The 26,819-nt window shown below is 38.0% G+C and overlaps 5 protein-coding genes and 1 long non-coding RNA gene across 11 annotated transcripts; 2 read left to right on the top strand and 4 right to left on the bottom strand.

Moving 5' to 3' along the window:
* Nucleotides 1-1,553: 1,553 nt before the first annotated feature.
* Nucleotides 1,554-3,145, bottom strand: LOC103930595 (mitochondrial import receptor subunit TOM5 homolog). Its single transcript, XM_009339955.3, has 2 exons — nt 2,987-3,145; nt 1,554-1,845 (listed from the first exon to the last, which is right to left on the bottom strand). Exons 1-2 carry the CDS (start codon nt 3,071-3,073, stop codon nt 1,768-1,770), a joined length of 165 nt encoding a protein of 54 aa, XP_009338230.1. The 5' UTR covers nt 3,074-3,145; the 3' UTR covers nt 1,554-1,767.
* Nucleotides 3,146-4,558: 1,413 nt separating this feature from the next.
* LOC103930586 lies at nt 4,559-5,343 on the top strand. Its single transcript, XM_009339943.3, has 2 exons — nt 4,559-4,809; nt 4,967-5,343. The coding sequence occupies exons 1-2, from the start codon at nt 4,639-4,641 to the stop codon at nt 5,333-5,335; spliced, it is 540 nt and encodes a 179-aa protein (XP_009338218.1). The 5' UTR covers nt 4,559-4,638; the 3' UTR covers nt 5,336-5,343.
* Nucleotides 5,344-5,580: 237 nt separating this feature from the next.
* LOC103930553 (nuclear transport factor 2) lies at nt 5,581-10,533 on the bottom strand. The gene is given in 11 exon segments (XM_009339902.3): nt 5,581-6,150; nt 6,233-6,296; nt 6,788-6,853; nt 6,940-7,064; nt 7,298-7,439; nt 7,441-7,473; nt 7,559-7,749; nt 7,752-7,796; nt 7,883-8,186; nt 8,885-9,070; nt 10,252-10,533. Coding segments are annotated over 10 exon segments (1,401 nt in total). The 5' UTR covers nt 9,065-9,070; nt 10,252-10,533; the 3' UTR covers nt 5,581-5,899.
* Nucleotides 10,534-11,418: 885 nt separating this feature from the next.
* LOC103930530 lies at nt 11,419-13,660 on the top strand. 6 transcript variants are annotated; one of them, XR_007259755.1, is made up of 3 exons: nt 11,420-12,019; nt 13,038-13,143; nt 13,390-13,660. XR_007259755.1 is itself a non-coding variant. In XM_048588035.1 (2 exons), exon 1 carries the CDS (start codon nt 11,619-11,621, stop codon nt 12,012-12,014), a length of 396 nt encoding a protein of 131 aa, XP_048443992.1. In that variant the 5' UTR covers nt 11,419-11,618; the 3' UTR covers nt 12,015; nt 13,390-13,660. The 6 variants fall into 6 exon arrangements, 4 of the variants coding, with proteins under 4 accessions (XP_048443992.1, XP_048443993.1, XP_009338162.1 ...); XR_007259756.1 differs by having other exon boundaries at nt 13,380-13,660; XM_048588035.1 differs by lacking the exon at nt 13,038-13,143 and having other exon boundaries at nt 11,419-12,015.
* A 1,140-nt stretch (nt 13,661-14,800) lies between these two features.
* Nucleotides 14,801-16,382, bottom strand: LOC103930516 (zinc finger CCCH domain-containing protein 38). Its single transcript, XM_009339862.3, has 2 exons — nt 15,297-16,382; nt 14,801-15,063 (listed from the first exon to the last, which is right to left on the bottom strand). Exons 1-2 carry the CDS (start codon nt 16,362-16,364, stop codon nt 15,034-15,036), a joined length of 1,098 nt encoding a protein of 365 aa, XP_009338137.2. The 5' UTR covers nt 16,365-16,382; the 3' UTR covers nt 14,801-15,033.
* A 9,186-nt stretch (nt 16,383-25,568) lies between these two features.
* On the bottom strand, nt 25,569-26,506 carry LOC103930509. The gene is made up of 3 exons (XR_007259662.1): nt 26,450-26,506; nt 26,122-26,184; nt 25,569-25,762 (listed from the first exon to the last, which is right to left on the bottom strand). It is a non-coding gene; the product is annotated as an uncharacterized LOC103930509 (long non-coding RNA).
* Nucleotides 26,507-26,819: the final 313 nt, after the last annotated feature.

Raw genomic sequence — 26,819 nt, 5'->3', positions numbered from 1 at the left:
ATTCGCCCCGGGTCGGGATGTGACAATTTGGTATCAGAGCCTAACCCTGGTCGCGAGTGTGCCGACGAGGACGTCGGGCCCCTAAGGGGGGTGGATTGTGACATCCCACATCGCCCAGGGGAGTGATCCATATATGTATATTCTCATCTCTACCTAGCACGAGGCCTTTTGGGAGCTCACTGGCTTCGGGTTCCGTAGGAACTCTGAAGTTAAGCGAGAAGGGGGCTAAAGCAATCCCAAGATGGGTGACCCACTGGGAAGTTGCTCGTGAGTTCCCAAAAACAAAACCGTGAGGGAATGGTAAGCCCAAAGCGGACAATATCGTGCTACGGTGGTGGAGCGGGTCCGAGAAATGATCTGCCCCGGGCGGGGATGTGACACCTCCCATTAAAGTAGATATACTGCAAATTCGACTCACTTGAATAACGACATGTATTAATTTCAATACATAAATTATTGCAAACCATTGTGCACGTTACCCCAAATCTTATTTAGTTAAATCTTGACAGTTCACTTGTGAGAATAAAGACGACATTACCTATTCTTTATACTTGTAAATAGACCCATAATCATTCTCTTATAGTGAAATAATGATCCAATGGGCCTTATTTATTATGTTCTTCACCTTCCCAATTCACTTGCAATGGCGCTTGGCCCACTCAAACCCCTAAGAGCACTTCTAAGGTTGGAAGGCCCCCCAAGGCAATAGCCTATTGAATCCCTTACATTGAATAATAATTGTCTTTTGCATTTTCACTCCTAAGTTGAATAGCCTTGGCAATAGGTTGTTAAATATTAGTATTTTTTATTTTATAAAATAGTAAAAAATAATTTTATTTGTAATTTTGGATAAGATTTTTAACCGATCTCGTTTCTTCACGTGTCATTATCCGAAAGTACAATTTTTTGTGATAGATTTCGATAATGATAAGGTATTTATAGAAATATAAAATCAATTTTTTCAAAATAAAAAATTGGATTTTTTAAATTAATTTTTAACTTTTTTTTAATTTTTTATTAACTTAATTAATTCCTGCTGTTGGATTAAAGAAAATTTGGAATCAAGTGGTTGAAATTGTGCCACGCCATCTAGTCGTGGGGAGAGGTTTGAATTTTTTTTTACCGTTGAAAATCCAACCGTCCAGAAAAAGTATCTGTTGAAATCCAACAACCTTGAGGGTGCCATGTGGCACCCACATCGATAACGTTTCAGAATTCAAACCGCGGGCCCTACCATTTGAAAAGCTATTGGTGACACGCCCCCACGCGCGAGTGTTATACACACGCCTGACACAATTTTTTTTTATAACGTGGCTGACGTCAGCCTTGCATCAACGCTCCTTTAGGCGCTTGGGCCGTGGATTCATGCCTCCCCTCTCCTACAGGCCCGCCCCTAGCCCAATTGCCCGCATGGGCCGAAGCTCTCTCATAACATCGATCCCGTCCACCAGTATCGCTTGTATAAAAAAGAATTCTCTTCACCATCTAATGGAGATGGCGAAAAGGATGCATGAAAAATCAAATGAATAAGCAATCGATGATTCGCCATTCAGTATATGAAAGCTAAGCAATTTCATTCATCTCGAAAACTCTCCAATAGAACCACATTCCTATTTTGGAAACTCATTTCTGTTACTAACATCAACATGATCAAGGTAAACAGGAAAACCCTGTAACTTAACAGAATGCTAAATAAATCCGCATAACGAACAAAAGGAACCTTGCAGAATTTGCTCAATAAGATGACCTCCGACACATTGGAAGAGCTCATATAGCCATCAGATCACCATAACTCCTCATTAGAAGAATCGATCCTGCAAACAGCCCTGCAGCACGCAGCAATTTCTGCAAGATGGAAACACACTTTTAAGTCCTTTGTTTTTATTGGTTTCTCAACAAAAAGGATGTAAATAGCATTCTACAAATGAGATAACCATCCGGCATCTAGGCTAAGCAAGTAAAGCTCACGGTTCAGAAAGAATGGTAAGAATTGTCTAACAACAATATAACCTGGAGTGCAGTGGTGTTCTAGAATTCATACAGTCGACCCTACTTAGTGGGATAAGGCTTGGTTGTTGTTGTTGTTGTTGTATAACAAGGGCTAAAAATATAAGGCAACTTTGCAAATCACATTCATCATCAAAATCTAAAACTTTCTAAAGAAGAACAACTCTTCTGAGGAAAAACTTTATGAGGCCTCAGGTCAAATTTCGACAATACGAAGATCAAACTATAACGAAACACGCGTGACCTAAGAGCATACCCATTGTTAAAGGTGCAATAGCCATCATAAATTCTCGGTTAGGAAAATTTATCCCATCTGTAGACCGTAATGTTAATAACTAAATTTCACGCGTCACCTAAATTTCTCATCTTTCCTGACCAAACCTAGAAGCCACACTTTCCGCCACTTCTAAGTTCCTGAGTTAACATATTAAGCTTAAGAAACAACAAAAAGAACGACACACAAACATACAGAACTGATTAGTCATTTTGTGATTGTATCAAATCAAAACACACAAAAGTCTGATTTACCGGACACATATGAACCATGAGTAACGCTTGCACTCGTAACTCGAAAAATTAGCTTTCCCATTACTAATCTCACAACAAGATGCACATAACAGGCTAGGTTTTCACCAATGCGGAATAAATCTTGCGGGATAGCTGCAGGATACGAGTGGCCAGACAATCAAGCAATACAACCGGTTGCCCGGCCACTCACATCCCGCAACCATTACACAAGATTCATCGCGAAAACAGACATTCCGAAAACATCACGAATCGCGATCGCAAGTCATAGTATAGCTATATATGCACCAAATAATACAAAATCTTCCCACATACTATTAGCCAAAACATACAAAAAAATCATATAAACATATATAATTATATATCTATATGTATCTTGGAATCAAGAGATTCAAGAAACAACTCTTCACGCTTCGTGCAAAATCGAAAAGTAGGAGAGTAATTGAGAGAGTACCATGTTAAGAGCCCACTTCTCCTCGTCGTGATACTGCGACTGCAAGAAAAATTTCGCCTTTTCGAGGGAGACGTTGAAGTCCGCCATTGATGCGTGGAGAAGGAGAAGGAGAGGGAGGAGAGTATTTGCGTTAGGGTTTAGGTTTTGGGGTTTGTAAAAGGGAGAAGGCAATTAAATTACCGAAACAACCTCACTTACTTGGTCACTCAATGCAAAATCGAAAGGGTAAAAAAATGAAAGAAAATTGTTTAGACATACAAATTTGAAAACCCTTTATTAGGTATAGCAACTAGCGTTAGACGTAGAATTCACCTGTATTAGAGATTGTGTTAGCATCAGCGAAAATTTCCTTGTACGTGGAGAAGTATTGTTTGATGCAAGATATATGGTCAATTTTGAACATGTAATTAGGCTTCTAGTTGGTTCGAGGTCAATTTCCGTCGCTTTACACCCAAGTAAGTTTTCTTGATTTTTGTTAAGTAGAGTGATTAAGAATAAATTTTTCTTGCACATGGAGGAGAAATTGTTTGATACAAGATATGGTGAATTTTGCGCATGTGATTAGGCTTCTAGTTGGTTGGTCAATTTTCGTCGCTTTACATGCTGGTAAGTTTTTCTGATTTTTGTTAATTAGAGTGGTTAAGAATATAATATCATATGTAAAAAAAAAAATAATATAGAGAACTACTATTGGCACTTCAAAAGTTTTATTGTGCATTCTTCACAAATTTTTTTTTTTTTTTCTAGATGTAGAAAGTTAAAGTGCACAATGAGAACTTTGGAGTACCAAAATAAGCTCCAAAAATATATGGTCCATATTAATTTAGCACCTTAACTTTAACTCATCAGATTTGTTAATATCTATGTTTTGAGTTTAACATTTACTACCATGAAATGGAAATTCGAAGTTCGATATTAGGTTGTCGTTAAATCTGTCAAGTGATGATGTGTCAAACGTAAAACTTAACATTTTGTAATATAACCAGGGAAATGATTAACACTCATATTTTTCTCCTCTTACACAAATTTGTTTAATCTTGTCTACCGTTTTGGTTTTATTTATTCAATTTAGTTGCAAAAAATAAACAACTGTATGAGAGATTCTAAACATGAGCGTGAAAATCTGCTGATGACAACAATTATAAAAACTAAATTCAATGCCAATGAGGGTTCGCTTAGTTGGTGAGGTCCCCACCTTGTGTGTCGCCCCATCAAAGTTCGATTATTGTTGTCAGCAGTTCTCGTTCGTGCGCGATCTATATATTCTTACGTAAATCCATACTATTAATAGCTGACAATTAAGTATCACGCGTAAGTTCTTTTGGCTAAAAATTAGAGTATGCCATGGCGCTAATGATGAGAATAATCACACCCTAAACTTTTTTGTTCACCACAAAAAAACCAAATTCAATTTAAAAACAAATATTTAGAAAGAAAAAGCCTAGTTGACTACCAAAAGAAAAAGAAAAAAATCTAGGGACACCAATCTCCCTCTCCCATCCAGCGATCCACGTGGTGACACGTTTGCAATGGAACGTGATCTTCCTTGTCCACTAATTTAAGCCCAAATCATAGCCTTCCTCAAGGATTCAATCATCTCTCTGATAAAGAAACACCACTGAAAGCCGCCACCACCACCACCACACAGAAAAATGGAGGCCAGAGCATTTTACAGCGGCAGCGCCGGCGGTGTGCCTTTCGCTTTCAGAGCACCAGCAGCAGCAAAAGGAGGCAACTTTGCTTCCTCCTCCCCTCTCCTCATCCAATCTATGGCTACCACGAAACCCATTCCTTCAGCTACCAACACAGTCAGCTCCAAGAAGGTTAATAATCTTCCTCTCATTCAAAATATGTATGACAAGTTTTATTACAAAAGGTCTCGATGGAATTAGAAGTGAAATTGTTCATTATATATCGTATTTTATTTGGGTATTTGTCAAATAAGTACAAAATGCAAATGGGGTGTACTTTGCATTGCAGAATTCATCTGTGAAGCTGCTAACAAGGGTGGAGCAACTGAAGCTGCTGACCAAAGCAGAGAAAGCCGGCCTGCTGTCCACGGCAGAGAAGTCCGGGCTCTCATTGTCCGTGATAGAGAAGCTAGGGTTGCTCTCCAAGGCGGAGGAATTCGGAATCCTATCTGCAGCCACCGACCCGGGAACTCCCGGGGCATTGTTGAGTTTAAGCTTAGGACTGCTGGTTTTGGGTCCATTTGTTGTTTATCTTGTGCCTGAGGATTCTCCTTTGGAGATAGGGCTACAAGCTGTTGTTGCTTTGGCTGCAATAGCGGGTGGTTCCGCTGCTTTTGCTGCATCAAATCTTGTATCCAGTTTGCAGAAATCTAATTGAAATTTCAATGAGTTTGGTCCATCTCGGGAGAGACAAAACTTACATCGAGATGCCACAGTGGACTCCACGATATCCTAAGCCTGATCTTGGTTTGGCATATCGACACAGTGACATTCCTGTTGCATAAAAGTTCGTCTCCTCACTCGGGATGAGTACATTATTTTGGCTCTTTTGTGTAATTGTGAATGCTTAGAGATATCTATAACATACTACCATGTCGACAAGCATGGATTAGACAACGGAGATGAAGAAATTTCATGATCAAAATAACATAAATATAGATTTGGATTCGTAGAAATACATTTAAGTTGAACTAACACAACTTACTCACGCCGTGTAAGCTCTATAAAAATAATCTAAAGATAAAATACATGTTAGCGAAAAACAGGGAAGAACACGAATCTTTGTAGAAACTCGGAATTTAACAAAAACCCTAAATTTCTAACAGCTCCATATAACTCTTTATCCAACAAGTAGCAATTGAAGGAAAGAAGGGGAAAGAAAAAGTGACCCTCTTGGTTGTGTGAAAAAAATTGTCTATCCACCACTTTCTCTCAAAAAGCGTCAAGTAGGGGGAACAGAACTGCGGTTTCCCCCACCTTGACGCCCACCTCTTCCATTGGAACTTCCCCGCTGATAACCATCTCCACTGCGTCCTCCCGAGCCCCTGGCTCGCCCAGAAAACTCACCTTGGTTTCTGAATTCATTCCTGCCAAAGCTACGGCCACCACCACCATAGTTCCCACGACCCCTGAAATTGTCATTCCGATAGCCAGCTCTTCCTGAAGAGAACCTCCCTCTCCCACCACCGCTGACTGAAACAAAGCTTTGTTAGCTTAACATCATTTAAATAGGAGTTGTGTTTTACCTAGCAACCTTCTATAAACCACAGCTTACCTCGAGTTGAGGTTCTCTTTTCCTCAATCACTGCTGGGCGATCCCCAATGGTGATAGGTGAGGCCTGTAACGATTTTCAACAAGTTCAAAATTGGATAAATATACGTTGATACAAGCTGCGGAAACATATGATGGCACCCACAACTATGAATAAACACATTACAGTCTGAAAATCCAGTCAAACTGCACTTATATCCCAGTGAGGTTGTAACACGAAACACACTGGAGATTTTAATTTTCTATTACTCAAACAACAGATCTAAGATTCTGGGGACACCCGTAGATATGCATCAGGGACAGTATCTCCTTTTTCAACTCAAAATAAGTGTCCATGTTAATGCCAATGAGCAAATTACATTTGGGCCTTGTGGCTACTAGCCAATAATACAAACAAAATGTTCTCGAGCCAATATAAATGACTCAAAATATTTCTGCAATTTTCATACACTAGTTTTGAACTAAACGAGCCAAATTGTAACACTAATTGTATTAAAAAAACCAGGCCTAAAGAATCTTGGAATTTGACAAGTGGCATATGAAAGTGAAGCACAGTACCTCAAGTGCACTTTGCATGGAACTCAAGCTTTCGAATTCAACGAAGCCAAAACAGAATCCTTGCTGCTAGAAAGCCAAAATATAGGAACTGTAAGGCTACACCAAAGAATGATCAGTTGGATCAGTAAGTGAATTATACAAATGAAGAATACCTTACTACTCCTGACTTGGATCCCATCACGCTTAATAGGTCCAAACCTCTTGAACTCCTTCTCAAGTTGTCCCACTGTTGCATCATATGGCAAATTCCGTACATGTATGGAGTGACCTTCAGGTGCTGCAAAGAATAAATTGTAAATTAGATAATAACCCATTGCACGAATAAGGTCGATGTTGCTGTTTGCATGACAATAAATAGCTAACAGATCATGCATCATTCATGAAAGCGTAAATGAGAGTAAAACTCAGCCAAGTGTTATGGTAGTTAGTTAAGTGACCCAACCATTGAAAGCCGAGTACTTTTTTTGTTTTTTGAGAGTAAACGAAGACAGAAAGCTGAGTATTATTTACCTTCCTCGTGAGAATGGCTGCTTTCAGGGGCAGCATCACCTGTAGGAGGTGATGCCTCTGGTGCAGGAAATGATTTTGCAGGAGGACTGGCGGGATGGTGGTTAGTGTTTGCAGATACTGTCCTCACAGTGCGGGGAACCACAGTGGGCAGGACTGACTGTGCTTTTCTTCAATAACTAAAAAGTAAAAACACACCAAAATCAGTTGACATGAAAATTAAAAATACCCTCTTAAAAAAGTCAACAATGGGCCTTAACACACAATTGATGCATATGATTTCTTTGGAGCATCCTCCTGAGTTTCAGGGGCAGGATCAGGGGTTGGATCAACTTCTGCAAGATTCTGACTTGGGAGAGCTGGGGGCTCCACAAGCTCGTCTTCAACAACTGATCCTTCGTCATTATCTGAAGGATCACAAACTTCAGCACCATTATTGAGATCTTCGTCCTCAAGGGAGTTGCAGGGTCCACCACAAGATGATCAGGTGCATGAATAGGCTCTGGAAAGGTATAAAAGCAATTTGAAAACGATAGCCAAAACAAACAAAAAAAAAAAGATATATCGAGAAAGAAAACTAATGCCAACGTGGTTCTGCTGTCACAATAGCTTCTGGAGCACTTTCGTTGATGCCATTGACTGAGGTAGTATTGGTCGGCAATGATTCGTTGTCCTCAATATACCTAAAAACATCATTCAATACATAGTACCCCTTCTCCTGTGGAGCTAGAAAGAAAGTCTGTGCGAATTTTCTTCCCACATTGTCCCTTCCAGTCAAGCATCCAGTCACGAGAACAATCACCCCTTTCTCATAAGACTCCTGAGAATCTGCTGTTTTTATTTCTGCTGTATAGTCTCCATAATTTAAGGACTGAATTTTTTCACCTATTGCCTGTTCCAAAAGATAATGCAATGTTAACAAATGTAATATTTATCATTGACATTTATTATTCACGACAAAAATTTAGGATTCGCAATTCAGTTTACATCACATCCAAGATGCGATGCACAATATTTTAAGATTTCAAAACAAAATGTTTGGCCTGAAAAAGGGCGTGAATTTGATTCATTAAAGGCCTCGCTGCTTATACTGTCACATGTTCAACATGCAATCAATGCCTATATACCAAAATTTTCAATCTTTCATGACTAGAACACTGGCCATGTTAATCAACCACCCTATACATACATGCATACATATATATATATACATACATATATATATATATATATATAATGTCACCATTTAGGCTGGTTACAATTGGTCAATAAATGTCTAAATTTGGAGCCTTAACATCAAATAGACATCCTGTCTGTGTATTTGTCCAACATGCACATAAAGAAAAGTTTAATACAACAATGTATGATGGAAAAGCTGCCAAATTCATGTTCAACCATTATAAAATTATTAAAATATATACTTTTGTACATGCTAGCTACCAATTAAACATTCTTTAATACCTTAAGTGAAAAACTGAATCGGAAACATAAAGAAAAACGGTTGCCCAATTCATGTTAATCTTTGTGAAAACTGAACCGTGAGCCTTGAAGTAGAAACTGTGTCATGAATATATATGAAAGAATACTTACTTCCATCGTTGTCACTGTTGTCATATTGCCGTTGATATCCGTCCTGCTCAGAGAGCTCGAATCCTGATAAAACCTATGCACTAACTCTGGAGATTGGTGAAGAATATGGTAATACTGCTCCACAAAGGCATTGCCAACAAGTTGGGCACTGGGAGCAGGGGCAGGAGTCACTTCCTGCATGTCTATCTACAGAAAGTTTAAAATCTGTAATATTAGTAAGAAACATATTGATGGAACTACTACGATGATAAAAGAAAAACATGATAATGACAAGAAAGCCAAAGCAACATGCTTTTTTATTCTTGACCTAACAAATGCATGAAAGAAAAACAACCTTCAAAATTTTTACAGCGGAAAGTACAACCCATTTCAAGCAATTAGAAAATCTTTACATTCAAAAAACACAACAATGAATATAGAAGCATAACAAGTGATACATTGTGAATATCATATCTGTAGCAAGAGAATCAGCAAAGTAGAAAAGTAAAAACGACAATGAGAAATTCTAATAACCCGATAAGCACATACGGGCACTTTAAGTTGAAGCTAAAAGCACAAAGGCATTGTCTTTGAGCTCATATGTTAAAGTACTATGAGCTAAACGGTTTCAGCAAGTCAATCATTAGTGTAATATCACAAACCACACATTAGAATCATAACCAACCAATAAAAAACTCAATAAGTTGAACAAATAAGACAAATAAAATCAAACTTTAAGCACCACAAAATCTAGAAAGATTTGATAAAGAGTACAGAAGCATATGCAATGATGCATTGTGAATATCTTATTTGTGACGATAATCAGAAAACTAGCAACTTAATTAATAACTGCAAAACAAAACCCTAATAGCCCAATAATTACGAGCTAAAACGGTTTCAAGTAACGAGTACTTAATCATAAGTGTAATATCACAATACCACAAATCACACATTAGGAACCAATCCCTGCATACATGCTCAAATCGTGGAAATTCGCTAACAATTATAAACAATTTCAAAAACCCAGAAGTATTTATTCATGTTATAGAAATCCCAATAAAACCCAAATGAAGCAGACCATGTGAATTTGACCTAAGAGAAAAAGGGGGTCAACTGAAAAACTGAAGTAGCCCAGAACTTAACAACTATAATGATAAACAAAACAATATCTGACTAAAATTCATAAACCCTAATTTAGCAAAGTACGGAAAAGCACAGAAATTTATCAGCACCAACATCCAAAGCAATGAAGAGATTTGTTTGGGAAATATGACATTAACAGATCAATCACTATTGGCAAATAATAAAATCAAATGGGAAATTAACCAGCAGAGGCAGTAAACTGTAAACATAAAGAAAGTTGGATTCAAGAGAGGACCCTGGAGTACCTGCTTGGTAGTGATCTGAGCTTTAGAGAGAGAAAGCTTGAGAGAGAGAGAGATCTATGGGCTGAGAGGAAGCAGAGTGAAGTTGCAGAGAGAGAGAGAGAGAGAGAGAGAGAGAGAACAGTACAAGAGGATAGGAGGGCAAAAAAGAGAGAAGAAAGAGGGGAAAGTTGCTAAAGGCTGAAGCTTTTTATATATTTGGTCAGATCACATGAGAAGGAGGTTCCTTCTGGGAAACCCAAATAAGGAAAATTGTTTAATTTTGGAATAAAAAATAATAAAAAGGGATTTTTGGATCTTTTAATTTGGGAAGGAAATGATGAGATGGGTTTACTAACTTTACTCTGCTTTTGTTTTGGTCAACGTTCAACTTTGTAGTTTAGGTAACTGAATTGGGTGGTGCTATCCAGTACCCACTACCCACACACGTTTTTTACTTTTCACATTCTCTGTTAATTTTAGCTGTTATACTTCTTCAATTCATCCGAACTCACGATCAAAAATTAAGAAAAGGATATGAAAGGTAAAAAGATGTGTGAGAATAATACTACCCTAAAGATTTAGAGATAGTAGAATAATCACAAATTTGTGAGGAAAAGTCCATGATTTGGGTAGGTGCAAAGTACAGTCTTGAGCCCCTTCTATTTTCTTTTTGCCTGGTTTTGTATTTTATTTAGTAGAGGGATGGCGTTAATAGGTTAGAAGTTGATTCTTAGGAAGAAGGGGAGTTGATAGAGATTGAACTCGCACTACTGTGCATATATGTTTGTTTTCCATCACTGTGATGAAATACTAACTTCAGGACGAATACATAAAGAGTATTCTAAAAAACTTAATTTGAACTCATATAAGCTCATTATACACTCATAATTTAGTAATTAAATTATTACTATCTCTTTAAACCAAATTTACTACCTAAGCTACGTTTACAAATCCAATTCAATATGTAAATTTATCTTTAAAAAATAAAAACATAAAATCAAAGCATATGTTCTTGCTCTCCTTCCAATATGTACCTCGCATTTTCTTCACGATTACTTGAAATTAAAATTGAAATTAATAAAAATTAATGATATTTAATTTATCGTTTTGGGCAGAATGACAATGCCAACACCAAAAGACTTGCTTTTCTTCACAATTACTCGAATAAATGGAGTCATGCTTTAGTTAGGGGATTTAAAATTCAAAATCATCATTGGTGTTTTTTTCTTTCTATGAAAGCGTTTTAGGGTTCTAACAATAATAGAACGTACGAGAAAAATTGATTAAATGGGAGTGAGTTTATTAATAAATTTTAATTTTATTAATATATTTTAGTTTTATTGGTTCGCCTGAGTTTCTCACCTGATCTGCATCTCAAAACTTCTCCAATGGCGAAATCGGTCTCCACCGCCGTGTCATCCCTCGCCCAAACCCTAAAGCGTTACCTCAAGAAACCGTGGGAAATAACCGGCCCGTGTGCCGACCCGGAGTACAAATTAGCCGTGCCCGGCGCGCTCGAGTACCGGGTCGAGTGCCCAGCCACGACCAAGGTCCAGGCCTGCGTGCCCACCTCCAACCCGGAAACCGTGTACGACATCAAGTACTATACCCGCGACCAGAGGCGCAACCGGCCACCGATTAGACGCACCGTTTTGAAGAAGGCGGATGTGGAGAAGATGATGAAGGAGAGGACGACATTCGACGTCTCGGAATTCCCACCTGTTTACTTGGCCGATGCCGTTGAAGAGGATTACAATGCTCGAGGTGGAGGCTACCAGAAATGAAGTGGGTTCGTTTCCCTCATCCAATTTTTCCTTAATTTGATAGTTTAAGGCTTTAATTAATTTAATTTAGGGTTTTTATTTTGGGCATTCTGCAAATTAAGTGGAATTTTGTGTTTTGTGGTTAATTATATTTGTGAAAGTTTACTAATGGAGTGATATATATATGCAAAAGGAGGAGTCTTTATTGTGTTTTGGAATATAGTTGAGCAGGAAGTTGATCCCTTTAGTTTGGTTAATAGCTCGACAGAAATGAAAAAGGTTTTTGTGCTTCGGGTTTTTCGTGATGAAGGTGGTTTCTGTTGTTTTGAGTTTGTTGAGTTTGTGTTTGTGTCTGCTTTATGGTAGGAGCATACGTGAATGGTCAAGTTAGGGTAGTAATTTTGTTCTTAGTTGATAAATCTTATGCTTTCTGAGGCTTGATTGATTAGGAATTGCTGGTTTCAGCAGCGTTTTAGCTGTAACTTTGGATTATTGCAAATTCAGTTTCTCTGATGCTGAAGCAGGATGCATTTTTTGCTTCAACGGACCTCTGTAGGTGCTCCATCCACGTCTTTTATAGCCTCAGGAAACCATGAAAATATTCGATTCAATGAGTCTTTAGTTGAATACAAGTATGAGTAGTAAATGTACCGCAAACGCAGCAGTTTACACCTTAAACCTTGAGGCATAGTCTGTATCTGATTCGAGGATTGAGAATGTGGGACTTTTGTTTTGTTTTTGACACAGTTTACTGTTATATTTATCTGTCTATTTTGTGAAAGTTAATTGAAAAAACATAGATTCTTCACCTAGTACAAAAACCTTATGTTCATTTCTGTGAGTCATTTGCCCCCTGAATTTAGGTCTTAATGCTGATAACCTTGTAGGTAGAGAACAAGCCACCATGAGAGCTCACTTTTAGCTTCCCTGAACTTTCTCATCTCGTCTAACGTCAATTTTTCATAGAACATAATGCACATGGCCAACCTTTATACAGATATTAGACAAGTAATATGTGGTCCAATGACTCCAATCTTGTTGAAGGTTCAATTTGTTTGTTGGGGATGCATCAGTCAAAGTCTGGCACAATCTATGCTTCTGGTGATGGTTCTCAATTTCCTCTGAGCTTGTTGGCTGCATCTTGAATGTGGTAATTTCTTTTCATAAATGATTGGCCCGTTGAAGATACATAGAGATAACGACTATCCACGTGCTCCTTCCTAATTTTTAATTTTTAGTTTTTCTTTTCCCTGTTTCTCTCCTTGGTTCCTGTCGTTGTGTTTGTGTATTTTATATGCTTTGATTTCTCAGGTTATGTACTTATTTGGCGTTGCTTGCTTGTTGCTTTCGTGTTTAATTGTATCAGTGATTCTCAGCTTGTTTTAGCTTCTTGCAGGCTTATGGGATTCTGGAAAAATATGTGTGTTATTTTGTTCCTCTCGTCGAACTAAAGAGATGCTGTTCATGTTAGCATAGATGCTTGTCTAGTCTGCTCACTTAATGAAATGCTGTGTTCGACGTGAATAAAGGGTACTTGACACAACTTTTTTTTATCCTTTAGTTTGTGCAGTAATGTATTTGTATAAAATCTAAATGCAACCGCAGTTGGGTGATTGGATGACATTATCGCTCGTTTTTATAACTTCTAAGATCTCTACTTGCGATAATTTTGCAATTCTTGTCTGTCATTGTGATTGTCTTTCCCCAACTGCAACCGCATGAAGACCTAGGTTTCGGATTTAGAACGAATATGAGTAAGTTTCTCTGATCTCACTGTTTATCATTGTCAGTGTAAGTGTACTCCGAGGAGAGTTTCATTCATACAACCAAACTTATCTCTAGTTCTCAACATTAATCCCAAAGTCAAATGCTTTTCTCATGAGAGTTTCATTCGGAGACTGAATGCAATAAGGCTGGTATTTCGAGTTCAACGCCCTTAACCTTACATTATAGGTCGGCCTGGACTCCAAATGATCTACGTGAATCTCGCTTCTCATCTCTCCTTCCTATGTAGTCTTCAGTTGTTTCTAACTTGTTTTGTATGCTGCCGAAGTTTTAAGAGACGGAACTGCAATTGACATCGAAGGCAATTGAGCTTCCAGCAATTTGGCAGAAACGGGTTTTTCTAGTTAAGCAAATTTTGACGAGGGTGAGCCGGAATCTAGCAGAATGTCCCTGACTGGATCAAGGACGTGCCATGCACCGGCGCCCGATCGGATATTTGCACGACAAATAATTTCAACCATTTCAGGTCTCCTTGATTACTAGGTAAAGGCTAAAGCTTATGCGGATTATTATTGATTAAATTTAACAGTTCTAAGTAACTGCCAAAGTTGGGCAACTTTATGCAAACTCCGACCTCAAGTTCATAGTTCTTAATCTACTGCATTACAAGTCTCTTGCATAAAAAATCTCGTAATTAGGTAGAAATCTGAATGAATTTTCGGTTAATATGGTCAACTGCAACATAGATATATATGTTAATTCCCTAATTATCCCGTTCGCCGCTCATCATGATCATTGCCACCAATCTTCTCCGTCACCATCTATCATGTCTTATTTACATGGTTTTTCTTCAAAAGGGACTAGCTGATGACTTCGCCAAGACAATCCACCTTATGGTGATCAGAAAGATTCAAAGAGGCATTTCAACCTCTCTTGACTACAACCGTGTGATTCTCAAGCGCTAGGAACTGAAACCAGGATGTGCCATGTGCAATATAGGCCAAGTATTTATCCCTAACCACTGAGTCAGCCCGCATTGATTGTCTTATTTACATAGTTGACTATTAATTTTCCCAGCATGGTTAACTTATAATTATAACCCCATTTCACCGAACCATTCAATCAACCTTCTTAGAATTCACACTATATATATAGTATACAATGATCACTGTTTATATAGTTGTGACTTACTGCAAAAGGTCTAAGGCTCTACTTTAATCTTCACTGAGAGATCCAGTTCTCTTTTGGTCCGAGATGACACCCTCAAGAAATTGTGCCGTTGCGTGCAGGTTGGTTGCTTCAACACAGCTGACGTCTACACATTCACATACTTGTCAACATAACCCTGCAGATCATATAGAGAAAACAGTGAAGATCAAACTACGCAACATGTTCTCGCACTAAGACCGAAAGCATCAGGCCTTAAACTATGAGTTTCATCCTCTTTTCACGCGGAGAACAAAAAATTTATTTATGCAGAAGTTTAAGAGGGTGTGCCACTGTGCCTTGTGTCAAAATCCCAATCAACTAACACCACCATGTCATTCAAAGCAGAAAGGAATTGGAAAAAGTATTTACCATCACCAGTTTTGTCAGTTTCCGCTGTGACGAGTCAATGTAGTGATTTATCTTTGCCTCTGACTTGGGTATCTGGTGCTTCTTCATGGCTCCAGAGACCTTATCAACAGTCTTTTTGACAATGGTCTTAAACGCTTCCTTGCTCATATTACCCTGCCGCCACGATGGCTTCAGAATTTCCTTTACAAAATTTGCAATAGCAATCTTGAAAAGTCTCGTTGATCTTGAATCCTTTTTCTTCTTGCTCTTCCCTGGAGACTCAACCTGATCAATCTCAATCTCACCAGCCATGTTTGCTGCACCACCACGATCACTCAGACTCTCGTCCTCAACAACACCCACTTCTGCATCCGCTGTCTCACCAAACTCATCAATATCCAGAGATGTAGCTGATGCAACAGTTTCAACCTCTTTATGCTTGTTCTCACTGAGCCTCACAATGATATTGGAATCACCGGCAGATTCCTGTTTTTGACCATGACCATGTTTCTTGAGCAAAGCTGATGATGGCTCAATGCTGTCCCAAAGTGGATCATACTGCTCAGCTTCTGACTTGGGCAATAGCTGACCAGCAGCTCTAGCAGAACTCGGCGATGAAGTAGTCTGTCTTGATCCAACACTGCCAACACCTTGCCCATCCACAAGAACTTGGCTCAAATTGCCGGGAGTATCAAACATGTTACCAGAGGGAGCACCGTTGTCTTGATTGTGAATGTTAGAACTGAATTTGGAGGATAGTGGCTGCTCAAAAGTAGATGCGTAAGGATTATGATGTGTAGGTATTCTAGATGCCCCAAAATCAGGAAGGCGAGATGATTGATTTCTGTCCACAAGATCGGTAGGGTATTGGGACATAGGACCATCCTTCCCAGGAAAACCCAAAATGCTATCACCTACAGGGTATTGCGCACCAGTCTTCCCAGGCACACCCAAGATGCCATCACCAACAGGGTATTGTGTGCTATAGGTTGGCTGTTGGTTCTGTGAACAGGGATGAATCTGTGAGGATGAATTTAAAAGCTCGCCAGAAGGAAAATTGTCACCAGAGAAATTTTGCAATTTGTTCATAGTCAATTCCTGTGAAGGAGGACCAGGTTGTGGGTGCGTGTTGCCATGAGCAAAAGTGTGTGAAGAACTTAAATCCTGCACAGGAGCATGTGTAAAGTGGTCTTCTCTCATATGACCAGGGCCTCCAAATGGTTGACTTGATGAGTTGCCTGATCTGAAATCTGCTCTATGCAACACAGGGCGAGGAAATTCCTGCATTGGAGGGTACATACGATGCAGAAAATCATCAGCCTGAGAATGAGAAGGCAATACAGTTGAGTATGGCCTGATAGAAGGCTGAGAACCAAAGTCATTCCTTGGAACCAAATGGTTCGGCTGAAACTGTGAAGAACCACCTAGTGCGGTAGTTCCTGCATTTAAAGATGAATCATACAGTGGTCGTGGAGGTGGTGGGGGTAAGGATGTCCAAGGGGAATTTGGTGGTAGAGAGAACTGAGCATGTTGGTTGGGTAAGGAACCTTGATAAGATATAGACTGCGGTGGACAGAGTGGCATCAAATTGTAATCCCTATGCATCTGTGGAGCATGAACTGCACTGGCACCTTGTGAAGGTTGAGGAGGAGGTGGAGGAAGGGGCAGCTCTGAAAGATATGGAACATTTACAGCAGAGATGCTGGGAAGAGGTAACTCTTTAGAATTAGGAGCCATGAATTGTGATGAAAGTGGTTGGTCATTAGAACTTTTGATGGGCCACACATTAGTCGAGGCGATTGCATTTGGTAAAGGCTCACTACTAGAAACCATATTTGGAGAAGTCGTGGATGCTTGAACCGGTGACAGATCTGTTATGAAAGAGTTTTCCATCTGAACAGATGGACAATCAGCCTTTTGAGGTTGCTCGACTACGGACTTGTTCATAAGAGGAAGCACATCCTCAGAAGTACCATCAGATGACTTCATATTACCAGCACTGCTTATTAGCTGAGGGGGTGGGTGGTGAGATTTTTGCACTTCGTGAAATTCTTTTCTGTCAGGAATGTGAGTGGTGGTTTCCCTAAGGTTTTCAGGAACTATTTGTTTTACTTGCACTGCAATATCTGTGACTCTAGAACTCTCACAATTCATTTTCTCAGCATCAATCAACTGACCATCTTTTCTAGCAATAGGTGCATCTTCACAGAGTTGCATCTCCCGAGCTTTAATTTCATCAACCTTTTCCTTAATCCCAAAAGTTTTGAAACTAGGCTGAGACTCGAAAAGTGTTGGTTTGCTCCTATGTTGCCTTGAACCATCATTCTTGTCATATTCCCGGTGCATATACCGACAGTGTGCTCCTCGGTAGCATCTGCCTCGAAGGAAGTCAAAACATTCTGGAATGTGGCGCCGGTCCTGTCTCTTACTGCCATCTCTGAACTCATTTGCACGCCTAAATGCGGGGGACCTGCTCCTACTCCTGCTTCTTTGATTCCTAGAAGACCGACTGGGAACACAAACAATCAAGAGGAATATTTATTATTCTCCTCAGATACTGTACTCTATGAAATCATAATAAAAGACAAACAAAGACCCCGCAATTTAGATGCCTCAGACCTAAACTCAAGTCAACATTAAACAGCCCACCAAACAGAACAATGCAGATACAGCACAGTTGGAAGTACCTCCGAGAACGGCTTCGCTTCTCTCTTCTCCTCCATGAACTTCCCCTCCTGCTATCAAGAGGAGACCGACTGCGGCTACGGCTACGGCTATGTATTCGACTTCTACCTCTTTTATTATACCTTTTATTATAGAGTGAATCGTCAGAGTCACTATCACTGGAACCTTCTCTGACCAATCTCCCAAACTCATCCACCTTTGGAGGAACTGATTCAAACTTAGCCTTTTTAGTCTCCTGAGACTTTTCCGTCCTACAAACAACATCCATACAAGCACCATCCTTAACCTCCTTTTGAGTATGCACGGAATCTTCTGTTTTTATTTCTGTCGTATAGTCTCCGTAATTTAAGGACTGAATTTTTTCACCCACTGCCTGTTCCAAAAGATAATGCAATGTTAACAAATGTAATATTTATCATCTTTATTATTTACAACAAAAATTTAGGATTCTATAATTCATTTTCTATCAAGTCCAAGAAGTGATGCACAATATTTCAAGATTTTCAAAACAAAAAGTTTGGCCTGAAAAAGGGCATGAATTTGATTCATTAAAGGCCTCGCTTCTTATACTGTGACATGTTCAACATGCAGTTAATGCTTAAATACAAAATTTTCATCATTTCATGACTAGAGCATTGGCCATCTGAATCAGCCACCGTATCATATAAGAAATGTTACTGTATAGGCTAGTTACAATTGTCAATAAATGTCTAAATTTGGAGCCTTAAGCATCAAATAGACATCCTGTCTGTGTATTTGTTCAACATGCACTTATAGAAAAGTTTAATACAACAATGTAAAAGCTGCCAAATTCATGTTCAACCATTACAACATATACATATTTCTACATGCTTGCTACAAATTAAACTTTCTTTAATGTGTTAAAGTGAAAAACTGAATCCGAAACATACAGAAAAGCGCTGCCTAATTCATGTTAAGCCATACAAAAATTGAAAATCAAATCTCAAAACTTGTTAGAAAATAATTTCTGCGAAAACTAAACCATGAGCTTGAAGTAGAAACTGTGTCATGAAAATATATGAAAGAATACTTACTTCCATGGCTGTCACGGTTGTCATATTGCCCTTGATATCCGTCCTGCTCAGAGAGCTTGAATCCTGATAAAAATTAAAACTTATGCACTAACTGTGGAGATTGGCGAAGAATATGGTAATATTGCTCCACAAAGGCATTGCTAACAAATTGGGCATTGGGAGCAGGGGCAGCAGTCGCTTCCTGCATGACTATCTACAGAGAGTTTAAAATCCATAATATTAGTAAGAAACATAATGACGAAACTACTAAGATGTAAAAAAAAAAACACATGATAACAACACGAGAGCCAAAGCAACATGCTTTTTAAGTTATTCAAGACCTAACAAATGCATGAAAGAAAAACAACCTTTGAAATTTTAAAGCGGAAAGCACATACCCATTTCAACCAATTAGAAAATCAATACATTTAAAAAACAACGCTACAATGAATATAGAAGCATAACAAGTGATACATTGTGAATATCATATCTGTAACAAGAGAATCCGCAACATAGCAAAGTAAAAATGACAATGAGCAATTTTATAACCCGATAAGCACACACGGGCACTTTAAGTTGAAGTTAAAAGCACAAAAGGTTTTGTCTTTGAGCTCATATGTTAAATTAATATGAGCTAAAACGGTTTCGAGAAGTCAATCATAAGTGTAATATCACAATTCACACATTAGAATCATAACCAACCAATAAAAAAAATCAATAAATTGAAAAAATATGACAAATAAAATCAAACTTTAAGCACCACAAAATCTAGTAAGATTTGATAAAGAATGTAGAAGCATAAGCACTGATACATTGTGAATATCATATTTGCAACAAGAGAATCAGAATACTAGCAACACAATAACTGCAATACAAAACCCTAATGACCCGATAAGCTAAGTCAAGTCCAAGGATGATGAGCTAAAACGGTTTCGAGTAACAAGTACTAAATCATAAGTGTATTATCACAATACCATAAATCACACATTAGAAACCAATCCCTACGTACACGCTCAAATCGCGGAAATTTGCTTACAATTATAAACAATTTCAAAAACCCAGAAGTATTTATTCATGTTATAGAAATCCCAATAAAACCCAAATGGAGTAGACCATGTGAATTTGACCTAAGAAAAAAAGGGCCAGCTGAAAAAATGAAGTAGCCCAGAACATAACAGCTATAATGATAAACAAAACAATATCTGATTAAAATTCCATAAACCCTAATTTAGCAAAATACGGAAAAAGCACAGAAATTTATCCGCACCAACATCCAAAGCAATGAAGAGATTTGTTTGGGAAACATGATATTACAGATCAATCACTATTGAAGAATAAATAAAATTAAATGTGAAATTAACCAGCAGAGGTAGTAAACTGTAAACATAAAGAAAGTTAGATTCAAGAGAGGAGTCTGGAGAACCTGCTTGGAGCGATCGGAGCTTTAGAGAGAGAAAGCTTGAGAGAGAGATCTCTGTGGGCTGAGATGAAGCAAAGTGAAGTTGCAGAGAGAGAGAGAGAGATAACAGTACTAGGGGAGAGAGGAGGGCAAAAAAGATAACAAGAGAAAGAGGCACCTTCGGGAAAAAATAAATAAGGAAAATTGTTTTAATTTTGGAATAAAAATTATAAAAAAGGGGGTTTTGAATTTTTTTTATTTTTTTTATTTTTTTAACACTAAGACATCGTTAGTATTGGTTTTCTTTTTTTCACAAAAAACTGCTTCACATCAAAGTTAAACCGTAAAAAAATGTTTAATAAATGTAAAATATCTTTGCTTATTTTAAAAGCAATACCCTCCAACTTTTAAAAGCAGCGTAACTTTTAAAAGCTACTTTAATAAAACGCATAGTTGAGCCTTTAATAAATGTTTTTTAATTATTATAATACCTTCATTAAGTTTTGAAAATAACATATTTATCCTTCCACATACATTTTATCTCTTACCAATTCGTAATTAGATCGAGGATTGAAGAGGAATTGAAATTAGGTGGAATCAGAGTAGGAATAAAGTTGAGTCTATATAAGTTGTTTACTAATTCACTTCAATCGGAATTAAAACTAGGTTGATTACTAAATTGCCCTTACATAAATAAATTATTTTCATACTAATTAATTAAAATAAATTTCTTAATTAAATTTATATAACAAAATTCATCTATATAAAAATATATAAATAGGTTTTATTTAGTTATTAAAAGATGGTAATTTCCATCCATCCCCCACATCTCCATCTTTCCCATGCCTCCGTTTCATCTTGAAGTCCAGTTGCATTGCCCTCCACCCACCCTTGCCTTTCCTTGCCCTGTTTCTATCTTCCACACCCTTACGCCTCCATAGCCACCGCCTTATATCTAGGCCATTCATGGTCCAGCGCGGAGTGGTCTAGTTGCCGTCTTGATCCCGGTCCATTACATCGGTTAAGAGTGCAACGGTCATATTCAGGTAAGAGTCCAGCGATTCTGTGAAACAAATGGAGATTAGGCAAGGTATGTGATGTGGCCCTGCGCGGCGGAGGATGTGTTGTTGATAGTAGGGGTGGGCATAAAAACCGCCAAACCGCAAAACCGCATCGAACCGTAAGAAAAAAAACCGTGTTGACCGGAAAAGTCAACTTTGAGTGAAAAACCGAACCGAACCGTTCAAACCGGTTCCGGTTCCGGTTTCGAATGACCAAGAACAGGCCAAACCGAACCGAACCATTTTATTAATAATAAATAAATAAATTATATATACACACACATGTCATGGTATAATAGGTTGAAAAATTGTGTACATGAGCTGCTGCTTCCTGCTTGCTCTCTGAAGTCTGAAAACCTGCAATTTGCTTCATCATTTTTTTGTTTGTTGACTGATTGACCAGTGCGTATGTATTTTAGTTGTCTCTTTTTGTTGACTTGGTGCCACTACCAAAGACATTTGCATTAAAAAAGATGTGTTGTATGCAACTTTATGTAATCGGTTTTAGAAGATGTATTTGAATGCATAATGATTTGGTGTTCAAATAATTTATTATTAGGAACCGTAAACCGGCAAGAACCGAATCGGAACCGGTGTAGACCGAACCGTAATGTTCTAGTAATAAATTTAAGTGGAACCGCACCGAATCGAACCGTTAATATATTTCGATTCCGATTCCGGTTTAGGGGTGGAACCGCACCGAACCGCACCGTGCCCACCCCTAGTTGATAGAGACGGAGAATGAGCTGCGTTGGATAAGTGTCAAATGAAGGGCAATGTTGGGATAATCAGAAACAAGTGAGGGCATAATTGGTAGAAGAAATTCATTCCGGATTCCTCACGTGTCTAGGAATTGAAATACCTCCCTCGTGTAGGGAGTCCAATTTCTCCAAAATAAGGAGTGGGATTCCTTAATGCATGTCGACTCCACATGTATTTTGATTCCCCAAGATTACGTAAACAAAGGTGTATCCCATAATCGGAATCCAATTCTGTAAATTGTTTCCGATTGCAGGTACATAAACGTGCCCTTAGATAATAAAGTGACCACTACCATCTCCAACCACCATTGTTGCCACCTCCGTCACCATAACCACAACCTCCACTACTGTGACCACAACAACAACCGCCACTGCCACCATCGTCAATAGGTATCTTTCCCTTCAATTATTCATGATTTTATATAGATAGAAATTGAAATCAAAATTAATAAGAATCGGTGATAATTGCCCTCACCAAAGCACTTACTTTCAAAAAAGTTTCCATGGAAAATCGCATGGTTATAGCCTTAATTTCAGCATAATCCCATCAACTAAAGACCATTTTTCCTTTACAAACTCCCCCTTTTTTCCCGGCAAAAAGTAGGGCATAAATCCATTTTTTCTTTCTTTTGTTTAACACAGACTTGGGCTGACAAAGCCCTTTTTTGCAGATAATACACTCCTAAACCCTAAACAAAAATAATTGAAATAAATAAAAAAAAAAAAAGACTTACATAAATCGGTTCATACCTTAGTTAGAGAATCCAAAACTTTAAAATCATCATCCATCCATCACAAAGAATTTGTTCTTATCTTTCAGAGCGTCTTAGGGTTTTAGTCATAATACGGTTTAGGGTTTAGATTGGAGCATTTTGAATGGTGAAGTTAGGGTAGCAATTTTGTTCTTAGTTGATATAAAATCTTATGCCTTTGAGGCTTGATTGATTAGGAATTGCTGCTTTCAGCGGCGTTTTAGCTGTAACTTTGGATTAGTGCAATTTCAGTTTCTCTGATGCTGAAGCAGGATGCATTTTTTGCTTTAATGGACCTCTATACGTGCTCCATCCAAGTCTTTATAGCCTGGGGAAACCATGAAAATCTTCGATTCAACGAGTCTTTAGTTGATACGAGTATGAGCAGTAAATGTACCACAAACACAGCAGTTTACACCTTAAACCTTGAGTCATAGTCCGTATCTGATTCGAGGATTGGAAATGTGGGCCTTTTATTTTGTTTGGGCACAGTTTACTGTTATATTTGTCATCTTGTTGTGAAAGTTAATGGAAAGAACATAGATTGTTCACTTGGTAAAACCTTCTGTTCATTGCGGTGAGTCATTCGCCCCCTGAATTTAGGATCATGTTGTCTGCATGGCCTGCAAGTCAGGCTGGAGGCCTTAATGCTGATAACGTTGTAGGTAGAGAACAAGCAACCATGAGAGCTCACATTTAGGATCATGTTGTCTGCATGGCCTGCAAGTCATCTCTCGTCTAACGCCAATTTGTCATGGAAGTTAATGCACATGGCCAACCTTTATATAGATATTAGACAAGTATTATGTGGTCCAATGAGTCCAATCTCATTGAAACTTCAATTTGTTTGTTGGAGATGCATCAGTCAAAGTCTGGCACAATCTATGCTTTGGCTTGGGTGATCACACTTGGAATTATGTTTTGACCTGATAGAAAGATCCATGATGATTTTTCTAGTTCCTTTTGGGAAGAACTCATGGAAACATCCATGGGGATGAACTAAAGGTAGAACTAGAGAGCAGAGAGAATATTTTAGCTTATTTTATTCTTGTTTGGAAGGCTGTGGGACAGAGAAAGTCTTTAATTCAAGACATATTGAAAAAACTAAACCACAAAGCCTGGTTTTCACAGCTGGTATCTTCTGTTGAATGATTTGATATTGAAATCTATCTGTAGGAATCGCTTTCACTTCATTGACATCCATAAGTGGACGGACACTATTGCTTCTGGTGACGGTTCTCAATTTCCTTTGAGCTATTTGGCTGCATCCTGAATGTGCTAATTTCTTTTCATAAATGATTAGCCCGTTGAAGATGCATAGAGATAACGGCTATACACATGCTCTTTCCTAATTTTTACTTTCTCTTTCCCCATTTCTCACCTTGGTTATCGTCGTTGTGTTTGCATTTTTATATCCTTTGGTTTCTCAGGTTATGTACTTATATTTGGCGTTGCTTGCTTATTGTTTTCATGTTTATATTGTATCAATGACTCTCAGCTTGTTTTGGCTTCTTGCAGGCTTATGGGATTCTGGAAAAATATCTATGTTATTTTGTTCCTCTCGTCAAACTAAAGAGATGATTTTCATGTTAGCATGGATATTTGTCTAGTCTGCTTACTTAATGAAGTGCTGTGTTTGACATGAATAAGGGTACTTCACACAACCATTTTTTTTTCCTCCTTTTGTTTGTCCAATAATGTATTTGTCTAAAATCCAAATGCAACTGCTGTTGTCATGGATGACATTATCGCTCGTTTTTTTAACTTTTAAGATTTCTTCTTGCAATAATTTTGCGATTCTTGTCTGTCATTGTGATTGTCTTTCCCCAACTTCAACCATATGAAGACCGAGGTTTAACCATTTAGGATTTAGAACGAATATTAGCAAGCTTCTCTGATCTATATTATTGTTCTAGCCTAGAAGGGATGACTCTCGCTGTTTATCATTGTCAGTGTAAGCATACTCTGAGGAGAGTTTCATTTATACAACCAAACTTATCTCAAGTTCTCAACTTTAATCCCAAAGTCAAATGCTCTTCTAATGGAGTTTCGTTCGGAGACTAAATGCTGTAAGGCTGGTATTTGGAGTTAAATGCCTTAAACCTACATTATAGGTTTGCCTGGACTCCAAACGAACTACGTGAATCTCGCTTCTCATCGCTCTTTCCTATATAGTCTTTAGTTGTTTCTAACTTGTTTTGTATATTGCCATCGTTTAAGAGATGAAACTGCAATTGACATCGCAGGCAATTGAGGTTCCAGCAATTTGGCCTAAATGAAATTTTTTTAGTTAAGCAAGTTTTGACGACAGTCACTACAAGAAAAATGAGCACTGTACACAATAAATTATCTGTTCCCTTTGAGGCCAAAAAGCACCAACAATTGTGCTTATAGACCAATAGCAACAATGCAGCTACTATGTTTACGTCTGTGCCCTCTATGGGCGTCACCATTTGTCAAAGGGCACAATATGGTCTTTGCTGACCAAAAGGCTCAGCACAAATAAGGGTTTTCTGTGCCTCTTTTCTGACACCCATGTCAGATGACTTTTTCGTTAGCACAAGTTTGTTATTGTGCCCAATAGGATAAATATATAAAAAAATATATATTCAAATACTAATACCATCAATAAGAAATTATTCATACATATAATGAAAATAATTCGTAATACATTTTTTATTCCATGAAAAACTATTAGCTAAATCTAAGAACCTAACAAATACCATTACTCTCGAGTTCCTCGCATGCCAGACAACCCTCAACCACCGCAAACAACCTTCAGCCCCTGCTCCAGCCTGTGAAAATGAACATGAGTGAGAAATCTATCGAGCAGTAAAAGCAGCGATGCTGATGCATTGCTACTTTCTTTTCAAAGACTATGTAGCAAAGTTTCGACAGAAACGCCAACCAAAATACATAAATATTTTTCAATCATTGCCTAAATATACATACCATAAACTTTAACGATTTCTTATGTAAGAGAGTAGCTAAATAGCAAGTTGTTACACTAGTCCTATAATTATAATAGTAGAAAGATATACTCTTCGCAGCATAATGCAACAACCAGCCAAATTGAAGAAAAGAGCAAAGAATAAGTAAAAAAACAAATAACCAGGCAAGCACAAGCTAATAAATAAGTTTTTTGAAATCTAACCTGCTTATAATCAAGTAGCTTTCAGCTTTGATAATGTCTTTCGTGCTTCCACTCGGTAGGGAACTATACAACAATATGAAAAATCATTATAATTTATCGATTTATTATAAGTCCGAAGAGAGGAAAGGTAACTTATCAATTCTAATACACAAAAAATCATGTAGTTACTCTCCAATGGAATAACCAGACAAAAGGAATCACCAACGGGAAATAATAATGCACTTAGTGTAGCATATACAAAAAGAACAAACTTTTATAATCCAATACAACAGAGGAGAAAACATATACCCTTAAAAGAATAAAATTTACCGAAAGGCGAAAACCTAACCTGTTCTGGGATGGAAAAATCTGAATCTCAACGTAGTCCCAAGGTGCACTGGCATCAATTTCCCCTCCATTTTCAATGTGCTTAAAACTAAACCCAAGCAGAGCAACCTGTATGGGAAAAGAGGGAAACAAAGTTTAGGTAAAAAAAATTCAGCATTTGAAAATGCAGCTTTACAAAAATTCAGCACTTAAACAAACTAAAAGCCTGCGAATTCAGTGTAGTAGATACACATACATACATACATACGTACATATACATATAAATTCAAAGATAAAGAAAAACCAAACAATTTACAAGAGCAAAGAAAATGAAGGGATAAAGAATGAAAGACATACCTCTATCGTCTGTGGGAGGACTCATATTTGCTTTA

Source organism: the organism of the source record quoted next, unplaced genomic scaffold, assembly GCF_019419815.1.
Source record: "Pyrus x bretschneideri cultivar Hongxiangsu unplaced genomic scaffold, Pyrus_bretschneideri_v1 Contig27, whole genome shotgun sequence".
Taxonomy (NCBI): Eukaryota; Viridiplantae; Streptophyta; class Magnoliopsida; order Rosales; family Rosaceae; genus Pyrus; species Pyrus x bretschneideri.
The sequence above is the reverse complement of the archived record's forward strand: the minus strand, read 5'-3'. Positions and strand labels throughout refer to the sequence as shown.

Coding starts and splice junctions, on each gene's coding strand:
- LOC103930586 (XM_009339943.3), top strand. CDS start 4,639: ATGGAGGCCAGAGCATTTTACAGCGGCAGCGCCGGCGGTGTGCCTTTC. Junction 4,810..4,966: donor ACACAGTCAGCTCCAAGAAG/GTTAATAATCTT, acceptor TTTGCATTGCAG/AATTCATCTGTGAAGCTGCT.
- LOC103930516 (XM_009339862.3), bottom strand. CDS start 16,364: ATGAACAAATTGCAAAATTTCTCTGGTGACAATTTTCCTTCTGGCGAG. Junction 15,064..15,296: donor AACTGACAAAACTGGTGATG/GTAAATACTTTT, acceptor TATGATCTGCAG/GGTTATGTTGACAAGTATGT.
- LOC103930530 (XM_048588035.1), top strand. CDS start 11,619: ATGGCGAAATCGGTCTCCACCGCCGTGTCATCCCTCGCCCAAACCCTA.
- LOC103930595 (XM_009339955.3), bottom strand. CDS start 3,073: ATGGCGGACTTCAACGTCTCCCTCGAAAAGGCGAAATTTTTCTTGCAG. Junction 1,846..2,986: donor AGAAGTGGGCTCTTAACATG/GTACTCTCTCAA, acceptor TCCATCTTGCAG/AAATTGCTGCGTGCTGCAGG.